The 26,709-nt window shown below is 34.9% G+C and overlaps 4 protein-coding genes across 9 annotated transcripts in view; 2 read left to right on the top strand and 2 right to left on the bottom strand.

The window, feature by feature from the left end:
* The window catches only part of LOC124422631 (bifunctional heparan sulfate N-deacetylase/N-sulfotransferase), a 289,672-nt gene extending 273,617 nt beyond the window's left edge, over nucleotides 1–16,055 (bottom strand). The window contains exon 1 of the mRNA XM_046959355.1: nucleotides 15,754–16,055. The gene's annotated coding sequence lies outside the window, so the exon portion shown is untranslated. The remainder of the gene's footprint in view (nucleotides 1–15,753) is intronic.
* A 606-nt stretch (nucleotides 16,056–16,661) lies between these two features.
* LOC124422633 lies at nucleotides 16,662–22,449 on the top strand. 5 transcript variants are annotated; one of them, XM_046959362.1, is made up of 6 exons: nucleotides 16,662–16,772; nucleotides 16,906–17,154; nucleotides 19,913–20,317; nucleotides 20,729–21,289; nucleotides 21,380–21,716; nucleotides 22,015–22,449. In XM_046959362.1, exons 3-6 carry the CDS (start codon nucleotides 20,111–20,113, stop codon nucleotides 22,137–22,139), a joined length of 1,230 nt encoding a protein of 409 aa, XP_046815318.1. In that variant the 5' UTR covers nucleotides 16,662–16,772; nucleotides 16,906–17,154; nucleotides 19,913–20,110; the 3' UTR covers nucleotides 22,140–22,449. The 5 variants fall into 5 exon arrangements, with proteins under 5 accessions (XP_046815318.1, XP_046815317.1, XP_046815319.1 ...); XM_046959361.1 differs by lacking the exons at nucleotides 16,662–16,772; nucleotides 16,906–17,154 and adding an exon at nucleotides 18,359–18,684; XM_046959363.1 differs by lacking the exons at nucleotides 16,662–16,772; nucleotides 16,906–17,154 and adding an exon at nucleotides 18,359–18,752 and having other exon boundaries at nucleotides 20,110–20,317.
* Nucleotides 22,450–22,544: 95 nt separating this feature from the next.
* On the top strand, nucleotides 22,545–24,936 carry LOC124422635 (40S ribosomal protein S13-like). 2 transcript variants are annotated; one of them, XM_046959367.1, is made up of 4 exons: nucleotides 22,545–22,922; nucleotides 23,067–23,115; nucleotides 23,326–23,453; nucleotides 23,745–24,936. In XM_046959367.1, the coding sequence occupies exons 2-4, from the start codon at nucleotides 23,093–23,095 to the stop codon at nucleotides 24,047–24,049; spliced, it is 456 nt and encodes a 151-aa protein (XP_046815323.1). In that variant the 5' UTR covers nucleotides 22,545–22,922; nucleotides 23,067–23,092; the 3' UTR covers nucleotides 24,050–24,936. The 2 variants fall into 2 exon arrangements, with proteins under 2 accessions (XP_046815323.1, XP_046815322.1); XM_046959366.1 differs by having other exon boundaries at nucleotides 22,545–23,115.
* LOC124422634 lies at nucleotides 24,095–26,540 on the bottom strand. Its single transcript, XM_046959364.1, has 3 exons — nucleotides 26,051–26,540; nucleotides 25,672–25,833; nucleotides 24,095–25,585 (listed from the first exon to the last, which is right to left on the bottom strand). The coding sequence occupies exons 1-3, from the start codon at nucleotides 26,115–26,117 to the stop codon at nucleotides 25,356–25,358; spliced, it is 459 nt and encodes a 152-aa protein (XP_046815320.1). The 5' UTR covers nucleotides 26,118–26,540; the 3' UTR covers nucleotides 24,095–25,355.
* Between the last annotated feature and the right edge of the window lie 169 nt (nucleotides 26,541–26,709).

The raw sequence follows: 26,709 nt of genomic DNA, 5'->3' as shown, positions 1-26,709 counted from the left end.
GACACGCAGGGGTGCTTATGAATTCCGGTTGGTGGTAATTGGCGAGTTATCTTGCAGCAAAGGTCCGCTTTAGATCACGCATAAATGTTATCGACCGACCTTATAACCTCATGCGTTTGTTTTATGGGACCTTCAACGGTCAGATTGTCCGCAACAAAGGAACAATTTTCAACATGGTAACATCGCTCTTTCAACGTTGATACTCGGCTATGAAAGTTTCATAGGTTCGTTAAAATGGATGCACGATAATAATTCAGAGATTGAAAAGAAAAAAAGGTTAAAATATTTATGAAGAAGGATTTGGAATTAATAATTGATAGTACGTACATAAATACGTAAGTTTTCTTTCTTTTTTTTTTTCTTTTTAATGAAATAATGGATCGTCGCTGATCCATAATATATTCATTGTTTTATTGAGAATCAGTAATAACGTACGAACTACCGTAAGACCGGTTGGAGTCTCACGAATAAAAAAAAACACAAGTATATTTATGTTCATAGTTGGTTTTCATGCTTGATCAGAATAATTTTAGAGTTCAACGGTAAGATATGAATTGTAAACGTGAGAAATTGGCAAATGTTCGTATCTAATAAATGATAAGAGGAAGAATAATGACAGTATTTCCATTCTTCGGTATTTTGCGGGATAACGTAAGTCCTATTGGACTGAATGAAACGAATCGATAGATGAAATTGGGTAAACTTCGAAAAGAAAGAACGATAATCATCGACAATATTTGATTTGCATTTTGTTTTTAATTTTTAGAGTATATTGCGACACACGTGGATTTTATCAAGAGATAAAATACGTAAAAAGAAAAAAAAAGTAGACCCTATTGCGAAATTTATACGACGTAAAGAAAATCGAAAGATCCATTTTCCATTGGAGGATAGCCCTCTCTATCGGTCATCCATCATCGATCGGTCATACGTTTACTACGAAGATCGAGGATCAATATGGTCAGTTAGAATTTCGAAATCTACGACGGTTACATTTTCTCCGGAAGTAACGTAGACAGAAATTGTGGGATAGCTGACAGGTCATCGTATAGATATCTATCCATTCTTTAAAGAGGATAGATAAATTTTTTGACGTTCCATTCGAATCGACGAACAAAATGGTTATTTGTCAGATAAAGAGAAAAGAGATAGAAAATAGTCAAGTATATAGACAAGAAAAAAGTCTATAAAAAGACATCCCTACAAAATATTTTGATCGATAGGTTTCATTTTCTTCCTTCTCTTCTTAAAAAATTCTTTTCTTTTTTTCTTTTTTTCTTCCTTTTTTTTCCTTTTCTTTCAACACACCCTACCAACCAACCAGATCATATCTCAAAATTAGCATGCGGCAAAGGGGAAATGACAGTTTCGGCGTAACTTAGTGTGTGTATACAACACATACATACATGCACACACACACACACACACACATATATATACATATAGCGATTTGCTTTTTACAAGAACCGAGTGTGTTTAGGTGCGTCGTGATCTAGACGGTGGGAAAGTGACAAATTACTCGAGTTTATCCGCAACCGCCCACTTTTAAAAGGACACGGGTCCGTAGACGGAGACAGCCCGTAGCCGCAGTATCAAGCTGAGGAGGATACAGGGAAGAAAGGCGAATGCCGAAGACTAGAAGAGCCCCTACGGCATTCCTTTACCGTTCATCCATCATCAAACTACGGCGACAATACTTACAACGTCCTTCCGTTTCTACGAGGATTTCGTATCAAGCTAAGGGTCATTTTGTCGTCTCTCCAACCAAACTAGTCTATAAAGCATTCGAAGCTTTTGCCTTTCGTTCTCTCATCTCCTTCGTTTCTTCTTTTCTATATTCCATACTTCCTTCCATTTCTTCTTACTTCCTATTCGGATATCGATCGTCTCGTTTCTTCTAGACGATGGTACAAGTGCCAGCCAAAAAAGACAAAGAAAAAGAAAAAGAAAGGGGGAAGGGAAAAAAAAATTATTCCTCGCGGTTTTTCCTACTCTGCTGATCCTACCTAGCGTCCGCGTATTTTTCGAACAGCTGAGTTCGAACGCGGAGGAAAAACATCGACGCGGATAATAAATCTGACATCCTGCACCATCCATCCATTACTTACGGACCAACGACTGCGTACGCAGAGGTCGATTTAGAGCTTGTTTGACGTTCGCGGGAGATCACCGAAGTTAGGGTGTGGTGAGGTTGGCTTGGGGTAAGGTATAAACGAGGGAGACAGAAAGAAGGAGACAAATGAATGCTTTAAGACAAAGCTTCGTAAGGCGCGATCAATTATCAAAGATTTTATGCCGTGCTTTTAATGCGAATGAACATAAATCACCGGTAGCTCGCTTGAAAACATACGTACATACATACATATATATACATATACATATATATATATATATATATATATATATATATATATACCCAGCCATATCGTGCAGTATGTTCCCTTGCGGTGATATATCGTTGGAACCTTATTTTCATCATACGCCTCTTTTTTTGCCTCTTTTTCCTCTTTTTCTTTTTAACCCCCTCCAAACTCTCTATCTTTCTCTCTCTCTTTCTCTCTATCTATATATTTATCTCTCTCTCTCTCTCTCTCTCTCTCTCTCTCTCTCTCTCTCTCTCTCTCTCTCTCTCTCTCTCTCTCTCTCTCTCTCTCTCTCAAAAGAATTTCACCGCATTCGATCTGCATATTATTTGCGTTCATTTAATATTTAAATATGTAAATCCTAGGACTATGGTAACTCTATCGAATCTCGCGAAAATCTAAAGCGCTTTGCTAGAATATTTGTTGGAATATATGTATGTATATATACGTATGTACGATGTTCTAACGATAAGGAATTTTCCTATCTATCCTAGAATAGATTTCTCGACGTTGGTATCGTTATCGCCAAAGACCGACGTTAACGTCAAGAAAATCGTGAGATTTTCTAAGGAGAAAATCGTTGTAACGTCGATGGAGATCCACAAAAGAAGACAAGAAGGTCGAAGCGATGGAAAGGCCGTCGTTTCTCTTGAATGTCGTTTGTCGAACGACAATCGATCTATCGTTTCCTTCTTTCCGCAAAGACGACAGTCACGAAGTCTAATACTACGAACGACTTGCCGAACGTAACGCGGAAGTTTTGCAATGTTCTCACGAAAACGTCACGTGCAGTGTCGTTTATGCGGTGACGCGAAGCCAAAGGAAAAGTTTCAACAGGAGGTTATACGAGAAGGGTTATTTGAATTGTCGTCATGCTTATCAGTTTAACGCGATAAGAATTATTTTTGGGCCATATCCATTTCTACAAGACTATATCGTACGGAGTGAAATCGAACAAAGAAAAAAAGAAAAAAGAAAAAAAGAAAAAAAAAAAGAAAGAAAAGAAAATTAAAAATTTTCTTTCTCTCGTTTGTTTTGCAAGTACAATTTTTTTTTTTTTTTTTTTTTTTTTTTTTTTTTTTGAAGAAATCATTAAACGCTCCTTGGTCGGCTCGTCGCTTTAATAAGAGCTACTGCCGTGCGAGAGGCAGTGTGAGTCACTACTCTTGAAGTAGTCAGTCCAGGACCCTTCCATCTGTACGGGCAATTGTCCTTTCGCGTAGTTCTCAAATACGCTCTAACAAACCCAAGCACATGACTCCCTCTTCTCTTCTCTCTCTCTCTCTCTCTCTCTCTCTCTCTCTCTCTCTCCTTTCTCTTTTATCGAAAAAGTCTCCTCTCTTTTTTATTTTCTTTTTTTTGGTGCAACGAATCCTGGCAGGCGCCTTTCGAGCACTCGAGATTAATTACGGGGTATCGAAGTAATCGAGGTTCGCCCGATAAGAGAAAAGAGAGCTAGAGAAGCACGGTGAGAGGCAAAGAGAGAGAGAGAGAGAGAGAGACACACACAGGGAGTCGAAGGCGAAGTGGAAAGAAGAGTGGAAAGAGGAAGGACGAGCGTCGAAAGGGGTTGCCTCCATTGTCTTCTGACCCCCGTGGCACCGAGCCTGTGCACCAACCGACCAACCATTCGTTCCTAACGAGTTGGCAACGTTATCGGTTAGAACGGACAGCGGCACGGCGTGTCCACTGAGACGTTAACAACGATACCCACCCACTTGTAACACCCACTACCAAGAGAAGACCATCCTGTCGCGTAGTCCACACATGTACGCGTGTATACGCGTCTCTATCTCTCTCTCTCACACTCTCTCTTCATTCTCTTTTCTCTCTCTTTCTCTCTCTCTCTCTCTCTCTTTCTTTCTCTTTTAGATTTCTCTATGTGTGTAGGTCTAGGTAGATATAAGTATGTATGTCTCTATATAATACCAGAGATATAACGTCCAATGAACGGCCGCGAGTCTGGCCAGTTGGGTCGTCGGTCCACTCGAGCGATTTTCAAGCTGGTTGCTACAGACCACCCTCTCTTTGCCACCCCTCTCGTGCGACGTACTGCATCGGTTAACTCGGAAAGCCATCCCTGGGGGACGACCTCAGCCGCTCTTCCTCCTTTCTTTTCCTATCTCTTATTCTCCGCCCTTCTATATTTCTTTTCTCGATTTCTCTCTCTCTCTCTCTCTCTCTCTCTCTCTCTCTCTCTCTTTTTCTCTCTCTTTTTCTTTATACATTTTTTTCTTCTTCTTTTTTTTTTTTTTTTTTTTTTTTTTTTAATAAGTACCACCGACTATACATTCAATTTGTCCCGTCGCGTATCCGCTACAGTCTCCCTATTCGTCTAGCGAAAGAAAAAAAAAAAAAAATATATATATATATATATATATTAAAATCCTTTCCCTGAAAGTAACCTTTCTCCTTTTCATTTCTCGTACGGGGATTAAAAGGAGGATAGAGAATTCAGCGGATTCCCTTTAAAATTACGAGACACGAATAACGACTCGCGGTTATCTCGATGTTGGTCCATCGTTTACAGGCGCGGTAAGCGTAAATACGGGCGACGCGTTGTTAAGCCCATTTATGCTGAAAAATTTTAAAGGGCGAGAGGGGGGGGGGGGAGAAGTTCCACGCATAGCTTGCGGCTTGCTCCGTTTCAACGCGGCTGTTTACGAGATCGTTCGTACGTTTCCACGAAAAGGTGAATGAGAATCCTATTTATACGAGTTCATGCTCAGAGAATATTTGTTAACAATGAAAATTTATATTACTGTTCTCAAACATTTCAAAGTACTCAGTGAAATCGCGGAATTTAATAAAGCTTTCGCACGGTCGAGCAAATGTTACGTACTCGTATTTCCCGGAAGCATCAACGATAATTCCGTATTTGAAAAAGTATCAGCGTTCATTTCAGAAACTCGCTTATTCTCGTAGTTTATTGCGTTTGGTACTTGCGAAAGGTCGAACATCAACAACTGCGAACGAACGAGTCCGAAATGTATTTTACAAGTACACCTCTCTTCTATCGAGAGAATTTTTTTCGTTTTCGTTACGGAAAACGCTCCGCGGAAATCCTCTTATTGTACCCACGTCGTCTTCAGGAACATCCGCGAAATCTCGCGCGGGCAACTCGATTTTCAGAACTTTCATCCCGAATTCACGTTCTCTCTATTTCTATTCGAAAATGTTTTGCTAGGGAAAAGAAAAAAGAAGACGGGAAAAAAAAAATAGAAAAAGAAAGAACAGAAACAAAAAAAAAAGACAAAAATACAAAAAGAAAAAAAAACAGAAGAAGAAGAGGAAGGAATGCGTGAAACGACGAGTGATTTAAGAGTCATTGCAGGCCGAACGTTTGAACGAAACACGAGCTATGATAAAGCAACAGACAAAGCGAGTCTTTTCACGGCAATTGTTATCCACAATGAAAGCCCTTGATTGTACTTGGTACTTGAAAGCCGGTCGATGTGGACAACGATCGACAATTCGATAACATCTCTGATTTCTTCGATGACATGAAGCCAGACACGCGTGAATACCTCACACCTATCGACCTACCGATATCTATAGCTATATATATATATATATCTCCCCATTTACATGCGCTTCCCCATGTCGGAAATCAATCGAGCCCAGCGAAATTTGAATATTCAGACCTTTTCCTGATCTTCCCGTTCAACCCTTCGATATCTCGACGGTATGTATATCGCTTATCTATCTATCTTAACACGTAGGTGTAGACGTAGGATCTTCGTATTTTCGAATTCGTTCTTGAGATCAGCTATACCATCTCGTAATCCCTTCTTTTATCATCGTTATTCAGTTCTAATGCCTTTGAGACTGAAAATCCCGCGATTGACAGACGAAGATTGAAGGACGAAAATTGAAGGACGTGTCATCGTTCTTATTTCGATAGGGATAAGACGACGATAATGTTTAACGCGACATTGAGAAGGAAATAAGAGAAAGATAAGAGACTGGTTAGTAGCGCTCAGAGATTAAAAGGATGCCTAGGTAAAACCACGATAGTTTATCCCCCTCCCCCTTCCCCCGTTAGATAGGGATTCTCCTACTCTTTTTCTTCCCTCGTTGCTTGCTCTAAAACCTATTCGCTTCTTCCATCTTCTCCTTTCCTGCTCTTTCCAACCGGTAAGAGCTGGCCTCAAGCCAAGGAAGAGCAATATTGTAGTACCAACCAAGCCGGGGAATCTCGTGACGCCGACCTGCTGGCATTCTACCTAAGTCACGAGCCAAGTATGTGTACGTGTACACACTTACACATGTGATTCCACGTATAGAGATACGAGGGTAATATATATATATATATATATATATATATATATATATATATATATATATATATATGTATATATAGATACAAACATCTATAAAAGATGTATACATATTAGTATACATCTTTTATATTATATATATATATATATATAATATATATATATATGTATATATATATATATAATATAAATAATATATAGATACAAAGAGGTACATAAGAGGATGCATAAGGTAACACGTAGAACGTAGAGAATGTACCATACTGTCTTACTTACTAAGCACTACCACAACCAACATACAACATTGCCGGCAACCTCCCCAACCAACCTGATTTATAACCTCGAGTCTAATATACTGTTTTAAAGGCGACGTTGTCGGAGAGGAATCTCGATGGATGTCGGAAAACGTCCTCATACGCGATACCGGAAGTCGGCCGGGCTTTCTCTCTCTCTCTCTCTCTCTCTCTCTTATTTCATCGCATGTTCATGAAGATGCTTCCCAGAAAACCATTATCGGTCATCGCATGCATTAACGCACGCACATTGTACATGAGGTTTCTGACCTGTCGTGATACTAACAAAACGGATTTATCTTTTTAATGGGAAAAATCGATCGAGTTTCCATCTTGAATAGTCTCGAACGAGAATCACTCGTACCTTTGGTGTTCGTAAATGTGTGATAAAAGAGGATTAATTGAATGACACGGTGTATCGTGAGATTAGAACAATAGTTCGTTTCATATATATATATAAATATATATATATATATATATTTTCATGTAAGACAGAAACTTAGTACTAGCGAAGTAAGTAAGTAAGTACGTATCTACTCGCAAAGTAGGAACTTTCGTAAGGAACTTTGCATAGTCGCTTTCAAATTTGACGCTTATTGTTTGATCAATGTAAATCTGTTTTTCCTCCTGTAGTGATAAAATAGGATTAGGGTTGAAGATTATTCTATTTATTCTCAATACATATATATATATATATATATATATATATATATATATATATATATATGTATAAAGGAAAAAAGGGAACCAGAGAATAGTGAAAATTCGTGATCGTACGTTCGAGATTTTCGAAAAAGAAACTAGATTTTCTTCAGGTCGGACAAATTTCTTTTTCGATGGGCTACGTTTTATAACACCTCCTCCTGTCCCTCCGTTCTCTTTCTTTCGAAAATAGAAAGGTATCGTTCCAAAAGCTCGTCGCCAAACGATATTTATTCTACTCACAGTTTCAAATATTTTCTTTTTCGATAATATACGAAAATGTTTAACATAGCACGTGAACGGCCAGTTCTTTCACGCTTTCACAGCGCACAAAAGCGAGATAGGAAACCGGTTCATAACTCTTCTGTTTCCCAAGTTTAAATTGCTCACGCTCGACGGTGCGGAATCGATATCGTTTTACGACGGACGACGCCTGCCAACGCGTGGAAGCTTTTGAATTTCGTCAGAAATATTTTCTAAGGGGGTTGGGAGGAATATAACTCTGATATTATAGAGAGATAGATGCGACCACGTACTTACGTATCTACATACGTATGTACCTATTTATATTATCGTATACGTACGAGCTAAGCACGAAATTGAACGGACGAATTCATAGGAACGTGTATTCAACCGGTTTCTACTCTTAAATTGACATTCAACTAGCAAAAATGGCGTAAAATGAAAACGTTTACGAACAAATATTGAATGACATTTTTGAAAATGTAAATATGACTTGATTGCAGGAACGTACGATCTTAAATTTATTTTTATCACGACGATTTCATTTTCTTCTATGAGATTGCATTTTTGTAAGTTTATCGACAATTTATTTTTTCTTCTTATTTTCTTTTCTTTCTCGTTGATTCTGATCAACGAGCTAACAGTGATTGAATTAAAATCATTTCTAAATTTCTTGTTGATAGATCTATCGTCACTTAACGAAGTATCATTTTCAATGCGTCAGTTTTTAAAAGTGCGTAACGAGAAAAACGATGAGAATGAATTCAAAACGAGTGCATAATAATCAGATACATCGCTCGAACTTTTTAATTGGCCCGTAGGTATAACTTCTAGGATAACTTAAATTATACCTTTCGAAGTTTAAATTACGAGTTCAAACGAAAATGCTTTGGGAGTATAATTACAAGATGAAATAAAATCTGGAAACTCGGGGAGCTTTTTTTTTTTTGATTTTTTTTTTTTTTTTATTTTTGGTCCTTTTTCTTTACCTTTTGCTTTCCTTTTTTTTTTTTTTCTTTTTTTCTTTTTGGTCTTCCAACATCGACTGTATATGATCACACGTTTCTTTCTTTCACGTGATAACGTTATAAAGTATGCGAAATATGCGGAGACTCAGCAACTCTTTTAAACAAAAGTGCTCGCAACTATTTCCCACAATATTTAAAAATGAAAACTTCAGTACTAGCTTGCAGCAGCGTTGCTTGCGTTTATGTTGGGAGTTTTTAAAATTCTCTTTCTCTGTTTCTCTCCCACCCCCGCTCCCTCCCCATCTCTCTCTCTCTCTATCTCTCTCTCTCTCTCTCTCTCTCTCTCTTCATGTTTATGCCCGAGTTCTTTATGCAGTCACGAGGCACGAATATTTATTAAAAAGAGCGAGCTCAGCGAAAAAACGGCAAACTTTTAATTCGGCCCAAGCATGAATTTTGTACAAAATTACGCTATGATGTATATTATCGAAAAGTTCGATAATAATGCAACCTGCCAATAAGTAATTCCACCTAATTAAAGCAACCTATCGAAATATCTATTTGAAAGTTTTCAAAATAGAAGATAATAATCGGTTCGTTTGTATGGGTGCGCGAGCCCTTGTACATACAGAAAGGATAAAAGACTTCGTAATGAGAGAAGGAAAAGTCGTCTTTCACCCCTTCGTTTTTCGAGTTTAAATGACCGTACCAAAAAGAAAATCGATATCTCGTTCTCTTGACGGGACGAACTCGTTGAAAGAGTATACTGTTCGACACGTACCCCTATCTTTTTCTTCTTTTCTTTTGTATTTGTGAAAATGTTCTACTTGCATCTCTCTCTCTCTCTCTCTCTCTCTCTCTCTCTCTCTCTCTCTCTCTCTCTCTCTCTGTTTTCTCCCACTCCTCATACCTTTTCCCTTTTGCGTGAATTTCGAACGCACATTATTATTCCTACACGTTTCATCGGCTATTATTTTCTACTAGTTCCCCAATAGTTCCGATCCCTTCGATAGTTATTTCGACAGTAACCAACAATTATTACTTTCGTTTTTTTTTTTCCCTTTTCAACATGTTCGTTAACTCTAAAAGCATTCGATCATTTCTTTTTTCTTCAAAAACGAAAATACCGTACGAAGTTCGTTCCCTTTTTAAAAGTCATTTTAATCCTCGTAATTAAAGGGAGTACGAAATTTTTCATAAACGTCGAATATGAAAACAAACAAAGACAGATAGAGAGAGAGAGAGAGAGAGAGAGAGAGAGACATAGTAGAAGGGATCGAGATTGTACCTCAAAAAGGACGAAACTCGTTGCGATAAGCATCGTGCCATCGGTCGAACGATAAATCGATACAAATAATCGTTCGAAATGAATATGCATGGACTATAGTACTGTGGAACTAGAAGGGAGGGAGGGTGGTTAGTTGGGTGGGTGGGTGAAGCATGGAAGGGATGAGAAATGAAATTTATGGTCGATGCCTGGAGCGAGCGCGGTTGCCGTATCCGATGGCGCTTAAGCGTTAAATGCAGAATTTAAGCCGACAGACGTAGAGCTCTGGCAAGGATAGAAACGTGGTAGCGTAGCAATACGGAACTCGTTTGAGAAGCTGCCTCGTCGGAACGCTACTTGGAACGAAACTCAGAGACTGGTTAAGCTCCGCGCACGCAGTAACCACCCTTGAAAGCTCGATGCGAAAGCTCGAACAGGCAGATGCCACGAAACCTAGATGTCCTCGTAAACACAAGCTCTATCTTCCGATTCCGCAATCACTGTATTATTATTATTATTATTATTACTATTATTATTATTATTATTATTATTATTACTATTATTATTATTATTATTATTATTATTATTATTACTGAAAATGACACTCTCACATCGAACGGCTTTTCCTTACTAGAAATAACATTATTAAGATGGAGCAGAGCACTCCAGGGATCTATATAAGAGGAAGAGAATAGTCGATAAGAATAGTATGTTTCCGAGGCTTTTGTATTATCGTATTCCAATCTCGTTGTGGTATTTCTTTATTATCGGAAAGATTCTTTACGTGACTCCTCACCGTAGCTAAATTCAAAGAATTTCATATCCTTATAAGATCGAGAATTTTTTGCTATCGACTCGAGTAAAGTATCTATTATTCGTTAATCCACAAATGGGGAGAGAACAGTCATCGAGCTAATCCAAATGTCAATCGAAATCGATGGCATTTGTTAAGTAATATAATTTCAGTCTAATATCATTTTCGTGCCTGGGCACTTGTTCTCTCTCTCTCTCTCTCTCTCTCTCTCTCTCTCTCTCTCTCTCTCTCGCTCATTCGCTTGCTCTCATGATTTTGGCATCGGTGCAGATAGCCACGTACTGGCCACCACTTGTCCACGATAATATGATTTATCTGCCCGAATGTTTCGTACCCGCGAAACGGCTGGGACGATAAATATCGACAAGCGGTTCGTTGAATAAATCACAGGACGATAGTACCGGAAGCTAGACTATGTACCACCGCGGACGTTTCCGTTCCTGTTCAAAATGGATGGAAAAATCGTAACTCTGTGAGACAGCACCACTCGAATCAAAGAGAATTACTTTTGATCAGGTCTTCGACGACGACGACGATGACGACGACGACGACGATATCGTCTAGAATAGTAAAACGATTGTGTCTGTGTATGCGTTTACTCTCACAGCCACCCCTTTCTGCATCCACCGAACGAGATATAAACGCGAGGGTAGAAGAGAACGTGCGGTCACGCGAGACTCCCGAAGATTTACACGTTCATTGTTCCCTTTAAATTCGGTAATGAATTCGGCAGAACAAAGCTGTTAATCTTGCCGGCCATTGTCGAGACTTCTAACGCTTAAAATACGCGAAATTATGGGGAAACTCTTGGCTCCCACCTTCGCGAAAGACATCTACGCGGATGCTTTTCTTCTTCCACCCCGATCTTACATTTACGGCTTCGACGACATATAAATTGATGGTACCTTCAGCCATTGTTTCGAAGTCGAAATGAATGTCTTTCGATCTTTTGATAACCAGCTATTACTCCTTATTTCGCATCGGAAAATTAATATGTTTTTGTAATGCTTTTATTTTCTTCTCTCTCTCTCTCTCTCTCTCTATTTTTTCTTTTTTTTTTTTTTGTTTTTTATATATATTTTTTCATATGTCGTTAAAAAATTTAACGACGCGAACGCGTACGAATGGCCGATCAACCAGGTAAATCGTAAAAACATAAAAAAAACATACAAACAGACAAACGGATAGATAGATAGATAGATAGATAGATAGATAAATAAATACGACAGAAGGCAGAGATATAGGGAGAGGAAAAAAAATTTGGCGTAGGGCGCCTCGGAAAAGTCAGTGACGAAACGAATTTCAATTGCCTTTTGGTGAATCGGAATGCGAGCTCGCAGTTGCCAGCTTGTGAGTAATGGCGGTTTGATTTAAACTTTCTCGATAAATGAAATTTCTGTCCGCGCAACGGCCTCGACGATTGATGGGCGAGTTCTATAGAAAGAGCGAGAGAGAGAGAGAGAGAGAGAGAGAGAGAGAGAGAGAGAGAGAGAAACGAAATCGTTCATTACGAATCCGACGTTCGTTTATCCTAATTATCATTAATCAGCGTCGCCGATATCGAATATTAAGATGCATAGAATGCATCGAGGTATGATAAAACATCTGCATAAAAAACAAAAAAAAGAACAAAAGAAAATAAATAAAAAATAGTACACGTCATCGATTAATTAAAAAAAGCTACCATGGATCATGACTTCCTTTTTTCGTTGAGAATCGGTCGTGTTCGTCAATGGAAGATCACCGAAGGACAAGTTAGAAGTCCAAGAGTTTATTTTTACTCTCTCTCTCTCTCTCTCTCTCGCTCTCTCTCTCTTTCTCTCACCCTTTCTCTTTCACGCCCGAAGACAATACCTTTCATTTACCGTTTCGAAAACGGCGCGGCCTCTTTCTCTTTCACACGGAAAACTTTCATGGAAACTAGGACGAAGTGGCGCGCCAGTGAGGAAAGACTTAGGTAGGAGTAATATTGACAGTGAGTGGGTGGACGCGTTAAAAGCACGAGTCCATGCAAACACCATCCCAACGTCCTTCTAATCGCATTCTATTTCCTACGGTCGATTCTTCGTTGAAATTTTCTTCGTGAGAAAAGATGGAATAAAAAGAGAGAAAGAGAGAAAAACAGAGAGAGAGAGAGAGAGAGAGAGAGAGAGAGAGATGAATAGACAAATAGATAGATCAAATTTAAAGATACATAAATAGAGAGAAAAAGAGAGAGAGGAAGAGAGAGAGAGAGAGAGAGAGAGAAAGAGGGAAAAAATCATATTTTAAATACACGAGAGAGAAAAAAATTTGCAAGTGAAATCACTTTCACGCTGACTCTAATATACGATTCGCAGTCACTCTTGCAATGTTAATCGAGCCGGCTTTACGATGCGAAAAGACGCGCGTCCAAATTCGGTGTGACGTTACTCTCTAGATACAAAAGGGAATGGTTAATGATGCACTTAAAAGGTCGCAATGCTCAAAGGCGCTTGAAATGAATCAAGAGTGCAACGATCCTTGGAATAGCGTACATCTCGAAACCACAGAGTCAAATAACGAAAATACATTTTCTAGATTATCAGACAGGTTCTATCTAAATATGTATGCATGTGTACGTGTTATATATGTGCATATGAGCGTTATTCAAGAATTGATAAAATTCACGCTAGCGTTCATTGATTTCTTCTTTTATCAAGTTCGAACTTTAATACATTGAAAAAAGTTTTGCTTGGTAAGGTGAACCAGATGGTAAACTTTTAAATTGCGCTATACAAAAGAGTTTATAATAAAGCGAGCGAGAGAGAGAGAGAGCGAGTTAGGAAGAAGATTCGTGGAGACTTTTTGGAGGGTCGAATAGGAGAATGGACTTCGCGTTCATTAAATCAAGAAAACGATGCCAAGAAGGAAATAAAAGAAAAGAGGGAGCCGTAGAAACGTTCGAAATTCAAGCCTCCTCTTTTTTACTGCCTTTTCTTTTCTTTTCGTTTCTTTTCACACGCTACCATGAAGAGAAAGAGAGATCAATGAATTGCTGCAACGAAGAGTCTCTTAATGATCAAGAGAGAAAGAGGAACGACCATGATCTCGTTAAAAAAAAGTATGGAAGGAAATTAAACTAGGATGGACGATTAAGGCCATTGAAAAGGGATCGTCGATCCAAATCTTATACATTCCACACACACACACACACACATATTTCTTTTTTTCTCAACATTATGTTCGTACTACTTGAGGATATCACGCGAAGTTCGACGACGAGTAATATTATCCAACGTAGCGAGAAACGAACGAAGCATTCGTGATAGATTCAGTCGACTTGTACGCGATCCTTTGGCTCCTTGCCCAGACGACTTATCGTCGCGTTGCATCTAGAAGAAAAGAAAAAAAGAAGAAAAAAATAAAAAAAAGAAAAAAAAAATAAAAAAAAAATAAAAAAACCAAGAAAAATCCCATACTTTATATCCGAAGAAGTATAAGCGAGTTTTGCTTCAAATTTATGATGATCTTTAGATAGGCCAATTGCCAGAAATAATCCAACGAAATCGTAATTGCCTTTTTCTCTTTTACTTATATCTACCTTCCAATTCCGTGCAATTTTATTCTCTTCAATTTCGTTTAAACTTTATTATACTTTTCTCTCTCTCTCTCTCTCTCTTTCTCTCTGTACCTTTCTGTACTATTCTATTATTTATTTTCAGTTGCCATGTAATTAATTAACCTACGATAAAATCGTCTCTTAAAGCGAGAAAATAGAGATACGCAAATGAGTTGGCTTGCCGTTCCATTAAAGCGCGACACGTTTGCGAGAAGCATGCATCTTATAAATGCGTTTAGTGTCGTGTTGATCGATGTCGGAAGAACTCTCACGACGTCAGGTAGTTCGGAAGGCGAAAAGGGATTTTTCGATTAAAAAAGATCGATCGTTTCTATCTGCATTGCTAAACGTATGACAGGCTATAGATTTAAAGGGACGGTTATAACGCCACGCATCGGTTTCCGGCAAATTCGCATCTCTCGATGGTGATTTTAATTTATAAATATTAAAGATATATCTACTTTCGTTCTTTAGCATTTTTCTCATTCTCTTCTCTTTTCTTTCTTTCTGTTCTTTTTCTTAGTCTTTTTTTTTTCGATACATACTACTTACAGTGAAAAAAGAAAAGAGTAGTAGTTCATATAGGAATGTATCGGCTAAGAATACGTGGTGCCATCTCGCGATTCCTAAACAAAGTTTCTAAGGGTAGGTTTGATGAGGATCATGCAGGTTCCATTCGAATAATTGTAGGTTAGAATAATATATTAACGAATTAAAACGATTACGTTATATGTATTATAGATTAAAAATATACTAGATTTAAAAAGAAATATTTTTTTTTACAACGACGTGCAATTCAAAATAATAAAATCTATATATTTTCTAACGAATAGTCATAGAGAAAATATAATAAGAGACAATATCGAAGAATACTTAAATCGTAAATAATAATCAATTTGTTTACAAATAACTATCGTAAAGACACTTGTCTCCTATATCTTATAATTTTCATACGATCGTATCGTCATTTACTACGTTATTAACTACGAACAACACGAATTATTCTATTTATTGAATTTTATTATTTCACGTCTTTCTTCTTGGTTAGGTTAAGTTCTTTTGTAAACAAAGGATCAAAGAATGTGCCATGGAAAATCTTGGATCTTTTGAAAAAAAAAAAAAAAAGAAAACAGAAAAGGAAAATCAATAAAATAGAAGGGGAGAAAAAACAAGAATTAGAAAGAGAGAGAGAGAGAGAGAAAGAGTAAAATATAGAGTATGTTATTTGAATCGATTGACTTACCCTTACGACAATCAAAAATTAGTAAACTGTGTTGCAACCCTCGAACGATATCACACCAACGAAGAATATCACATCAACGAATAATGTAACAAAGCTTTTTGCGTATGCATAATACACGAGACGTACGACGTAATAACATTTGTAATTCGTGTAATTTACATTGTCGATACTCGCGGGAATATCCTTTCGATCGGGTAAACTCGCGAAAGGGGAAAACGTTTCCGACGTTTTGACATCGCGTGCGCCATGTCGGTAGGCGAACAGCTGATCCAAAGGCGGGATACAGCGTTACAGAGATGATAATTAGGGAGAAAGAGACAGAGAAATACGGCATGGGTGGTAGGTAATATCAAGTTAAGACGCGCCATCTTCCTATCGATTTTATTATATTCGATATCTTGCACCCTCTATGGCGCATACTTTAAATTTTTATATTGTATACTACCGTGACAATAATTAAATATAATATTATTCGATTTCTTTTTAATTCACATTATTTATTAACAATTATTCGCGAGAATTAAAATCAAATTCAATAATATCGTTTCGAACGTTGGTTAAAAGTATTCAAAGTTGACAGACATTTTTTAATTAATATTATTTAAAATAAAAATAATATAAATTATTATTGAAATAATAATTTATATGGTACGATAATTCATATCAAAGCCCTCGGATCAGTATGAGCTCAACGAAAAAATTGCACTTGGTACCGTAATTCGAGTTCCAGACAAAGCGAAAATCCAGAACATAAACCAAGATAAGCCCCACCAATATCGACAAGAATTTGCATTCAACGTGAACACGTACGTACATACATTCTCAAAATGTACAAACGTATATGGTACGTGCAACTAAGCCAATGCGTAAACATAGTAGAAACGATAACCCTCGGCATCTAAGCAACGTGGCAAATGTTGCTGGTACGGCTTCTTTGTGGTTGCTACTAAACCAAAATTATAGAACGGACGAGTATAAACCGGGTTAAAATTTTCTCGGTGAATAGAAAAAGTACGGAGGTAAGTTTGAAAATTATTTTAAAGGACGTCGTATTTTTTTTTTTTTTTTTTTTTTATGATATAAGTACGTAAGCGTATATAAGAATGAGATACGATCTTTTATACTACTAATAAGTATGCTGTCATAAGTTAGAAAACGTTGGAATAGACCATGAAGGCTGTGAGAATATTTCGTCATAAAGGAAATTATAGCTAAGTATCTAATGGTTAATGAAGTACAAAACAAACTATAATTTATTTATAATACTTGTGACATTATCAAACGATAAATGTCACATTTCAGTCAAGAGGAAAGCAGAGACGAAATCCTTAGAAATTTATTCTCGTCGTTGGAAACGATGCATCTTCTTGACAATTCTAAGGCACGACACGACAAAGACAGGTACGTCTTTCAAACTCGAAGGTCGATCAATCTATCGGTACTATCTTTGCTTATCTCACGTACAATCGATATAATTTTCATGAGGATAGATCTCGAATGCATTTAATTAAAAATAGTTCATTAATGCGTTCCTTTTATGCGTCAAATTACTCTATTTTTTTCTTTTGTTTTTTTCAATTCATTTTCTTCATATTTATATTAGGTAAAAATTTTTTTTCAAAATTTCAATCATATTACGCCGCATATTGATGTTAATTGAATTAATGACTTCAAATAAAAAAAAAACAAAGCATATGCTCATTCGATATTTAAATGAAATCGTTGGTATGCATTATCATTAATGCAATACGACATATCATAGGTGCATTCCTTTCTATTGCTTAAACAAAATCATTATGCGTTCTAATTAAATTCTTTCTACGTAAATATTGATCTTCTTTGCATTTAAATCTTTGTTTGAACATTCATAAGGAAACATGCGTAAAAAATGCGAGAAAAAATATTATTAATTCGTTCATTGTTTTATTTTCAACCTTATTCCAAATGACGCTGGTTCTATCGCGAAATGTTACGGGCCTGGGAACGATGACACACTCTCATTCACGTAGCGTAGTTCCTCGTGTATTAGTGTGAGTTTTACGTTCACACGAATACTCGAAGCTTGTATGCACGCAACAGGCGGCATCGCACACAAATGAACTTCGTAATGACCGTACAACGTGCGGTAGAGGCGGTTTTCCCCCACCACTTCAATCGTGACTAAAGTATGCGTTAGGTCTGTACTTAAAGATATAGACACCATGTATATGACACCGTTAGTACGTTAGAAAGCTTATTAATAATTTATCGAAAGATCTTAAATAAAACAACTAGTCATCTATACTTTTTATACATATTATATATATATATTATTATTATTATTATTATTATTATCATTATTATTATTATTATTAATATTATACAAATTATTATTTAGCAATTAAATAGAAAATTGTTGATAAATAGATTACAACGATACTGGATTATGTTTCTAATCGATTTAAAAAGTATATATATATATATGAGAAAAATCTTATAAAAATTGTTTTGTAACACAAAATTGAAATATCAAAAAAAAATTGATTTTGGGCCTGATATAAGCGCCCTAATTTTATCCGTCACTGTTACGAGTACCCGGTTGGTCTCTTATAAAGAGAACCCACGCGTCAACTCGGGCCGCATACCACGGTGGCGCGTCTTTCTCGAACGTGGCCAGTAAAACACGTAATTGCTTTCAATTCGATCCACGCGCACGTTTCATATTCTCGTCATATTCGTTATCAGTGTATTAACAAAATTTCTTGAAGAGTGCTCTGTGACATTTGTGTTTATCGTGTTCTGAAGCTAGCCAGCTAAGCAAACGATCGAACAAGTAACCACGATGTTCAAAGATTTTGAGCGTGGCTTTGAAATCCGAACGATCGTTCGTAGATCGGATCAGAGTGGCCGATGAAAGAAGAAGAAGATCGTTGAAATACTTTGATATATCAGGTGGTCAGAAAATAATCATGGAGAGTGTCCTCGAATAATCTTGAAGATTACACCTATGATCAATACCTGTACGACGATCTTAAAACTTGATCTAGATAATTTCTTCCTTCTCTTTCTCTTTCTATTACATTAACTTAACGAACGAAAGAAACTACGTCTTTCGTAGCTCTGTCCGCTTGGCAACTTAAATGATACGTTTACAACGATCAATTTCGTCGATCCTTTTGATCTTTGAGATTGTCGATGATCGCTGATAAGATATTGATATCTAATTAATATTTTAATCTTTGGTAATTCCTCCAAATGGAAAAAGTTCGTGCAAGTTTGATAGTTATTTGCAAACCACTTTTGTATACCTTTCCGATCGATAGCTATACCTGAACCGTGGGATACAAATTGAAACAGGTGGAGGTCGGTCTGTAGGGTATAACTTTTTTTCGTTGTTGTTGTCTTGAGAGAAAGTCGGACCCAAGTTGAAAATACTCCCAACGACGTATCTTGAATCGTTTCAAATCGTTGTTGTTGTTGTTGTTGTTGTTGTTGTTGTTGTTGTTGTTGTTGTTGTTATCGCATTAATGTCAATGTACTCCTGGTTTAAGCTCGTTCTCAATTATTAATATTATATATGGATATATCGGATATTGTTTTAAATGATTTAAAAAAAATAAACGTGATAATCGTGATTATAGATTAAAATGAACAACAATTTTCTTGTTCTATCTTTATTTGATAATAAATGTATATTTATCGATCCGTAAAACGAAAGTATTAATCATTAAGCATTATAGACGTATATCTATCGATTTCGTTAGTCAGCCATAGAAACACGTTTGCTATTTTATTTTCTTTTATTTTTCTTTTATTTTCTCATTTATTTTTATTTTTATTTTTTTTTTATTTTTTTCATTTATTTAGATTAATTAAACATTAATGCTTATGTAACTTTAATTTAATCGGACTAATAGAAAAAAAAAAAGTTAGTAAAATATTTAAGATTAAGATTAGAACGTCTAGAAGATGAATGTTTAATCGTGCGTAAAACGAAATCCACCAAGGTTTTACAGTTTGATCGTAATAATTTATCACAGTATAAAGATAGCTACTATAGTATCGTATACGTCGAGATATTGATATTCCTTGGACAAAGCGAAAACACATCAATATTCTTATTCGTCTACGTAAGAATATAATTGTAACGAACATTGACAATAAGAATGATACTTTCCAGAGAACAACGCCGGATGTCTATCTTCGGTAGTAGACCGTTATCTGAACGAGCAATCGTTGAGACTCGATAAGAGTTAATAACGATTTAAAAAGAGAAAAAAGAGAGAGAGAGAGAGGGAGAGAGAGAGAGAGAGAGAGAGAGAAAGAGAGAAGGAAAAAAAAAACTTCATTATATCGAGTTCTTTACGAAACAAGCAGTATGGCCTTGGCAAAGATCAGGAGTTTTATCGACAATGGCTTGAAAACTGTGTCGACGCCTTTGGATCGTACCGTCAACTTAGAACCGGAAGTAGGCGTCAGAATCATCCATTCGCCAAATGAAAAAACTCTCTGCGTAACCGTCATTGGTGCAAGACACTTACCGCAAAATTTTGGCTTCACCAGAGTCAACAGTTACGTCGTCAAGGTGAAATATAAGAGAGCTCATGATATCCATGGTATTACGTAATGATAGTAGCGAGAAAATGATCATGTCCACTCGAGAGATCATTGTAATTTAAATCTTTCATATTTCTTCTACTTTGCACGAGTTTCGTTTCAATATATACATATATACAAACGTATATATATATATATATATATATATATATATATATATATATATATATATATATATATATATATATATATATATATATATATATCGATCTTTTTACGACTTCATTTATTGAAGCTATTATCGACACACGACTTTAAAACCGGTATTGTCGCGTGACGACGTAGAGAAAACTTGTTTATCTTTTCCTTTATTTTATTTTTCCATCGTCGTCAAAATCGTACTTCCGAAGATTTCGATATTAAATGATTTGAGTTTTAGGTGAAGCTAATACCAAGTAAAGAAAAATTCGAGACAACTTCGAAAAACGAATCGTGGCCTCAATGGAACGAGGAATTCACTTTTCATTTACGAAAAGAGACAAAGATCAAGTTTGGTAAGTCGAAGGTCGTAGAGGAAGAAATAAATGGCTCGAAATTCATCGTAGTCACGCTCTATGCCATTCTCGAAGACAAACCGTTGATAGCAACGGAAAAGAAAGAAGCTGATAAAGAGAAAAATTCGTCACCTGCTAAAGACAGCGGAAAAAAGGGTGGTAAAAAGGGACAGGAGGGATCATCGAATGATCATCAGGATTCCTCTAAGAGTAAGATATTTGGTCAGTTTTTTAGTACAGGACAGGATAAAAATTCAGACGCTCAAATCAACGAAAGGAAAATCTTCGACAAAAGACGAACCGTCGGTGCAACCACGATATCTCTAGATTTGAAAAACTTTATAATAAAACCACCAAAATCGAAGCACGCTAGTGACGTATCAACTGGTGACTTGTGGAGACCTCTCAGACCGATTAGCAGTGGCATTTCTATTACCGACGATAAAGTTAGATTCTAAAATGCATACATTTTATATTTTTAATATATCTAATAAATTTTTAATTTATTCTCACTTCACGAAGCTTTTCCATTACAGAAAGAAAGTAAAAAGGGCAAAATCGAGTTGTCCCTTTGCCTTGAAAAAACAGATAAAAAGGATGATAACTGTGGACTCCTCGTGTTATGTCTTCATCGTCTGAGATGTTCAATACAGACAATGCACGAACACGAAGTATTGAAGGGACAGATGTACCTGAAAATGTCGGTCATTGAGAGCGGCAGGATAACACATTTTTGGAAGAGCGATCGTTTTGCACCTTGCGTTTCGATGAAATTTTCACCTGACATGGCTAGGGTCACCGCAGAAAATCCTTATCAGGGTGCTCTCAAGGATGTGAGCTTCGTCATAAAATACGTTTCGAAAAATAAAATGGGTACGATCGTGGATTGCTATAATATAATTCTGTTACGTCCCATTTCGAGCACTTCGTTATAGTTCGAAACGTTGTCTCTACTTGGCACGAATTGATTAATCAAGTTAGCTAGCTAAGAGTTAAGCAATAAGGTCGAATTAAACTACGAATCTTTACTACGTTGAAATATAATTTTACGAGGTCGACCTTATTAATCTTATCAATTATCGAAAGAAATTTAATTTAAGTAGATGTTAATTGATATGTTAATGTACATTTTTCCTAATCGATTTTTCAATATATCATTAAATCGTTTCAGGTAAGAAAACGACAGTCGGTCATTTTGCTATCGGACCCGACGTTGGTGGCCCTTATGGCGAACAATGGAAACAGGCTCTGGCAAAACCAGGACAGCAGATAACGAAATGGCAATCATTCGAGTAATAATGCATTCGTCCGAATATAAGTTTTTTTCGTTCCATTATGTTCTCACTTGCCGGAGATAAATGTTCTTTTGGTATTAATAGGAAAAAAGAAAAAAAAAAAAAAAGAAAAAAAAAAAAAAAAGAATTGTCGATATAACCGATACGAATACGAAATGTCTATTTTAATATACTGAAAATATTAACCGTCCACTAAAAATATAATGTTTAATAAAAAGAATTAGATTAAGTTTGTTCTGGTGACAGTAAAGGCTGACTGATATATTTTCTACAGAAATCAGAATTTAAATAATAGAATACTCTTGCTGTGATTCGATTATTTTTTCACCCTTATCTTAAAAAAAAATAAAAATAAATAAATAAATAAACAAGCCGATACCTAAATAATTATAAACATATTCAAAAACATTTGATTTCTTTTTTTTTTTTTTTTTTTTGACTACTAAACTTATTTCAAACGAAGTTTTTCTCCTTTTATAATATATCTCGTACTACGACGTTACATCGAACGATTTTATAAATTACACATATATTGTTTTTATAATAAAATTAAACAAGTTAAATTATTATATTTTTTTATATTACATACTTACACGATTTACTTGGCACGTTTATCATCCGATGTATCGCAGTATGGTCAAAAGTAGTTCCTGATTTATCCGCGACGGAGTAACAATGTGGTGATCTCCTAGGGATTTTTAAAATATCACTAACATTACGCAACCACGTCTCGAAGAGAGAAACGCTTAAAGAAGGAACGCTTAGACAAGGAAATTCTTTAAGCGTAAGTTATAAATACAGAGCGATTTCTCTTTTCATATTACGATTTATATGTCATCTCAGTTCGTGTGTGAATTATAAAAAAGAAATCTCATTGATTGTTACTGTTATCTTTTGTCGAATTAAACGAAGTCTATTTACTGTGTAGTCTTTCGATTTGGAAAATTTGCCATCATGGGTCGTATGCACGCACCAGGGTAATGTAATAATATAATAATTATTATAAATAATAAGTAAATATTATTGAAATTATTTTTTACAATAAATATTTTATATTAATTAAATCATAAATATCGATAAAATTATTAGATGATAGCTCGATCGTTTTATTTTCATAAATAATTAAGATATTTTTTTTAATATTTTTCTATTGCTTCAAGATAAAAATTATTATCCGCTTTCCACAGGAAAGGTATATCCCAGTCAGCTCTACCTTATCGTAGAAGTGTACCAACTTGGTTAAAGTTAACTCCTGAAGATTGTAAAGAACTTATTTATAAACTAGCAAAGAAAGGATGTACTCCATCTCAAATTGGTAAATTTCATTAGATTCTTTATCAAGCTTTTGGATTTATTTTTCAATTATTTTAATGTTTCATTAACATCATTCTTGTTTATAACATAGAAAAAAAAAAAAAGTCGAAGAAAACAATTTAGAATTAAATAATAGAATTAAATGAGATAATATATCGGCTTATCTTTTTTATATGTTTGCAAAATGAAAATGTTACCGATGACTTTCGAACGTCAATTATTCAATTATAAATTGCCATAAATTTTATATAATATATATATATATATAAAATATAAACTTTATATTTCCTAGGTGTTATACTTCGTGATTCTCATGGAGTTGCCCAGGTAAGATTCCGTACGGGGAATAAAATACTACGTATTATTAAAAGTATGGGACTTGCTCCAGATTTACCGGAAGATTTATATCACCTGATTAAAAGAGCAGTTGGTATTCGGAAACATTTAGAAAGAAATCGCAAGGATAAAGATAGTAAATTTCGATTAATTCTTGTTGAATCGAGAATTCATCGTCTTGCAAGATATTATAAGTCAAAGGGTTCACTTCCACCTAATTGGAAATACGAGAGTTCTACAGCCAGCGCTTTGGTGGCTTAATCTAAGTCTCTTTATTAATAAACAACTTTCGTGTCGATTTATGTACATTTGTAAATATATTCTTTTTTTTTTTTCTTTTTTTTTTAATTATTTTTAATCGATACTAGTCCAATCAGACTGCCATTTATGACAATCACTTTTTTACTGTAGTAAAAATGTATTTCGTATTATATCAAATCACCGAAGTGTCGACTAAATAATTTTTCGATTAATAATCACATAAAATCGACCGAAAATTATGAATTATTATCTTAAATCTTTTGTCTGCATAAGAACTACTATACAAATAATATTAACACAATATCATTAACATAAGCATAACTTTCAATCATCGATGAGAAACGAGCTTTAAGTATAATAATCAAACTTTTATATAAATTGTTGTCACATATTTATTTTATATTGATATAATTAATATAATTCTAGAATTCGTAACGACTAATGACAATGCCAAAAAAATATTAATTATTTATGATCTTGTAAAACGCGCGGAACATGTATTTTTCACGTAATATTGTATAATAAGCGTCTTTCTATTTTCATATTTATTTTATTATAATATATGTTATCTTTATTGTTTTATTTTTTTAAGGTGAAATATTACTATTGGAATACACGATATTTGCGCAGAGAATTATTTTAAAACTCGATATATTGTTAATAATATATTTTCTTCTATGTATTTTATTTCTTTTTATCTTTGTTTTATTATCCATTCTATTACAGAGATATAAAATATTTAATAGATATAAATCTTGGACGGATTATTAACTGCTTATTATTACACAATATTATCAACACTGCTAGTGTGATATGCATTACAGGTAGTCTTGTAAGAAAATAACTTTCTTAAAGGAATGTAATATATATATATATATATATATATATATATAAATAAAAAAAATCTTTCACACAGTTTCCAATATTACTAAGTTAATTTGCATCTATTTGGACGGCATTAACAGTCTTAATTAAAATTATTCTGATTTTATATCAGATATACGTTAATCTTGTTAGAACTGTTTGTACTAATGATACTGACATGGAAAACAATGTTTTAAGTATAATTTATAATATTTGTAAAAAATATAAAAACATTTTTGGTATAAAATATTTATAAAAAGATTGTGTGTACGAAATAATAGATTTTAAAGAGATATTATGCCACGAACTCTTTGTAAATCTTTAAACAGATACATCATCGTTGCTCGTAAGTACTAATTACTTATTTATGTTACAAAGGCACTTGTAAAAGTTTTATGTTACTTAATAATTCAGATCTTTTCATTAATTTTGGCAATGCTTTTTAAAAGATATGAAGTACATATTCTAATGAAATTATCATTGTAAGTAAGAGTAATAGTAAACTTCCATGATCCTTATATGCTGAATTACAGCCATCCTTACTATTGCAAGTACAATATTCCATAAAAATGTTATATGTTCCGGTTCTCATAAGACAAAAGCGTTCATCTCCCGCTATTCCCGGCTCACCCATGTAAGCACAACTGCGAAAATATCTCCATTCCCCATTGACTATATATATATATATATGTGCAAATAAAAAAATATTAAAAAAATATTACAACTAAGAATAGAAGAAATACTCTAATATATTTCACCTTTCTGACGTATTTTACGACACATGGTTGGTCGTACACCTGGTAAATGTTCTAAATCTGGCTCTTGCTTACAATCTGTGATTGGTACTGTAGAATTATCAAAAGGATCTGCACATTTTGGATCGGAGTCGGATCTGCATACCCAACATTTTATTGAGAAACCTAGAAAATTTAAATATTTTATATATATATAAATATCTTTATATTTGTATATATATATATATATATACTATTTGTGGACGTGCATTGATTAATAATAAGAAATTAAAAACGTAAATTATTAAAATACATATAATTGATTAATAATAGTAACACATTTATAGGTTATCTCATATATCTAGAGAGATAAATATTTTTCTATTAAATATATTATCTTCACCTTGTTCAATACAGCAAATTAAGATAAATAGAACTGTGATCAAGCGAATTATATTTTCCGAACTCATTACGAATAAAATAATATAATTCGTACATTCAAACAAATAGAAAAATGACACGCCTTGAACTAAAGACGCTAAACGCGTAGTACGAAAGAGAGACTACAGATGGCGTTCAAATCTTTCAACTTCGAACTTATATCGTATTAGTCATACTTGTTGTTTAGATCATTATCTTAAGACATAAGTTAGTTCATCACATTTCGCCCGAAGCGTATTTGACTTTAGAGACAGGTATCGACTAATTTGTAATTTATATCACGATATAAACTACAAGCTCAAACAGCGTAACATTGTCTTCCCCATGCGTCTATCATATCAATCAATAAACAGTATAGGTTATATTATTCTCATATGTGACATAACAATTGGATTAGTATTAGTTAAAATAAATAGTGTTAGTACATTATTGAATTTATACTTATCATTATTCGCGATAGATATACACGGTAAACATTTATTATGTGATATAAATTCATAAAGGATAATAAATCTAATTGATATGTAATTTAATGAATATCTATTTACGTATCAAATGTTATCTCATACAAGTACATATGTATTTTCATTTCTACCTCGTTCTTTTATCATTATTCTTACT

Source organism: Vespa crabro, chromosome 3 (assembly GCF_910589235.1).
Source record: "Vespa crabro chromosome 3, iyVesCrab1.2, whole genome shotgun sequence".
Taxonomy (NCBI): domain Eukaryota; kingdom Metazoa; phylum Arthropoda; class Insecta; order Hymenoptera; family Vespidae; genus Vespa; species Vespa crabro.
Note: the sequence above shows the minus strand (reverse complement) of the source record. Positions and strands in the feature narration are given on the sequence as shown.

Coding starts and splice junctions, on each gene's coding strand:
- LOC124422633 (XM_046959362.1), top strand. CDS start 20,111: ATGGCCTTGGCAAAGATCAGGAGTTTTATCGACAATGGCTTGAAAACT. Junction 20,318..20,728: donor TCAACAGTTACGTCGTCAAG/GTGAAATATAAG, acceptor TTTGAGTTTTAG/GTGAAGCTAATACCAAGTAA. Junction 21,290..21,379: donor TTTCTATTACCGACGATAAA/GTTAGATTCTAA, acceptor TTTCCATTACAG/AAAGAAAGTAAAAAGGGCAA.
- LOC124422634 (XM_046959364.1), bottom strand. CDS start 26,117: ATGAGTTCGGAAAATATAATTCGCTTGATCACAGTTCTATTTATCTTA. Junction 25,834..26,050: donor AATTTGCTGTATTGAACAAG/GTGAAGATAATA, acceptor TAAATTTTCTAG/GTTTCTCAATAAAATGTTGG. Junction 25,586..25,671: donor TCGTAAAATACGTCAGAAAG/GTGAAATATATT, acceptor ATATATATATAG/TCAATGGGGAATGGAGATAT.
- LOC124422635 (XM_046959367.1), top strand. CDS start 23,093: ATGGGTCGTATGCACGCACCAGG. Junction 23,116..23,325: donor GGTCGTATGCACGCACCAGG/GTAATGTAATAA, acceptor CGCTTTCCACAG/GAAAGGTATATCCCAGTCAG. Junction 23,454..23,744: donor ATGTACTCCATCTCAAATTG/GTAAATTTCATT, acceptor TATATTTCCTAG/GTGTTATACTTCGTGATTCT.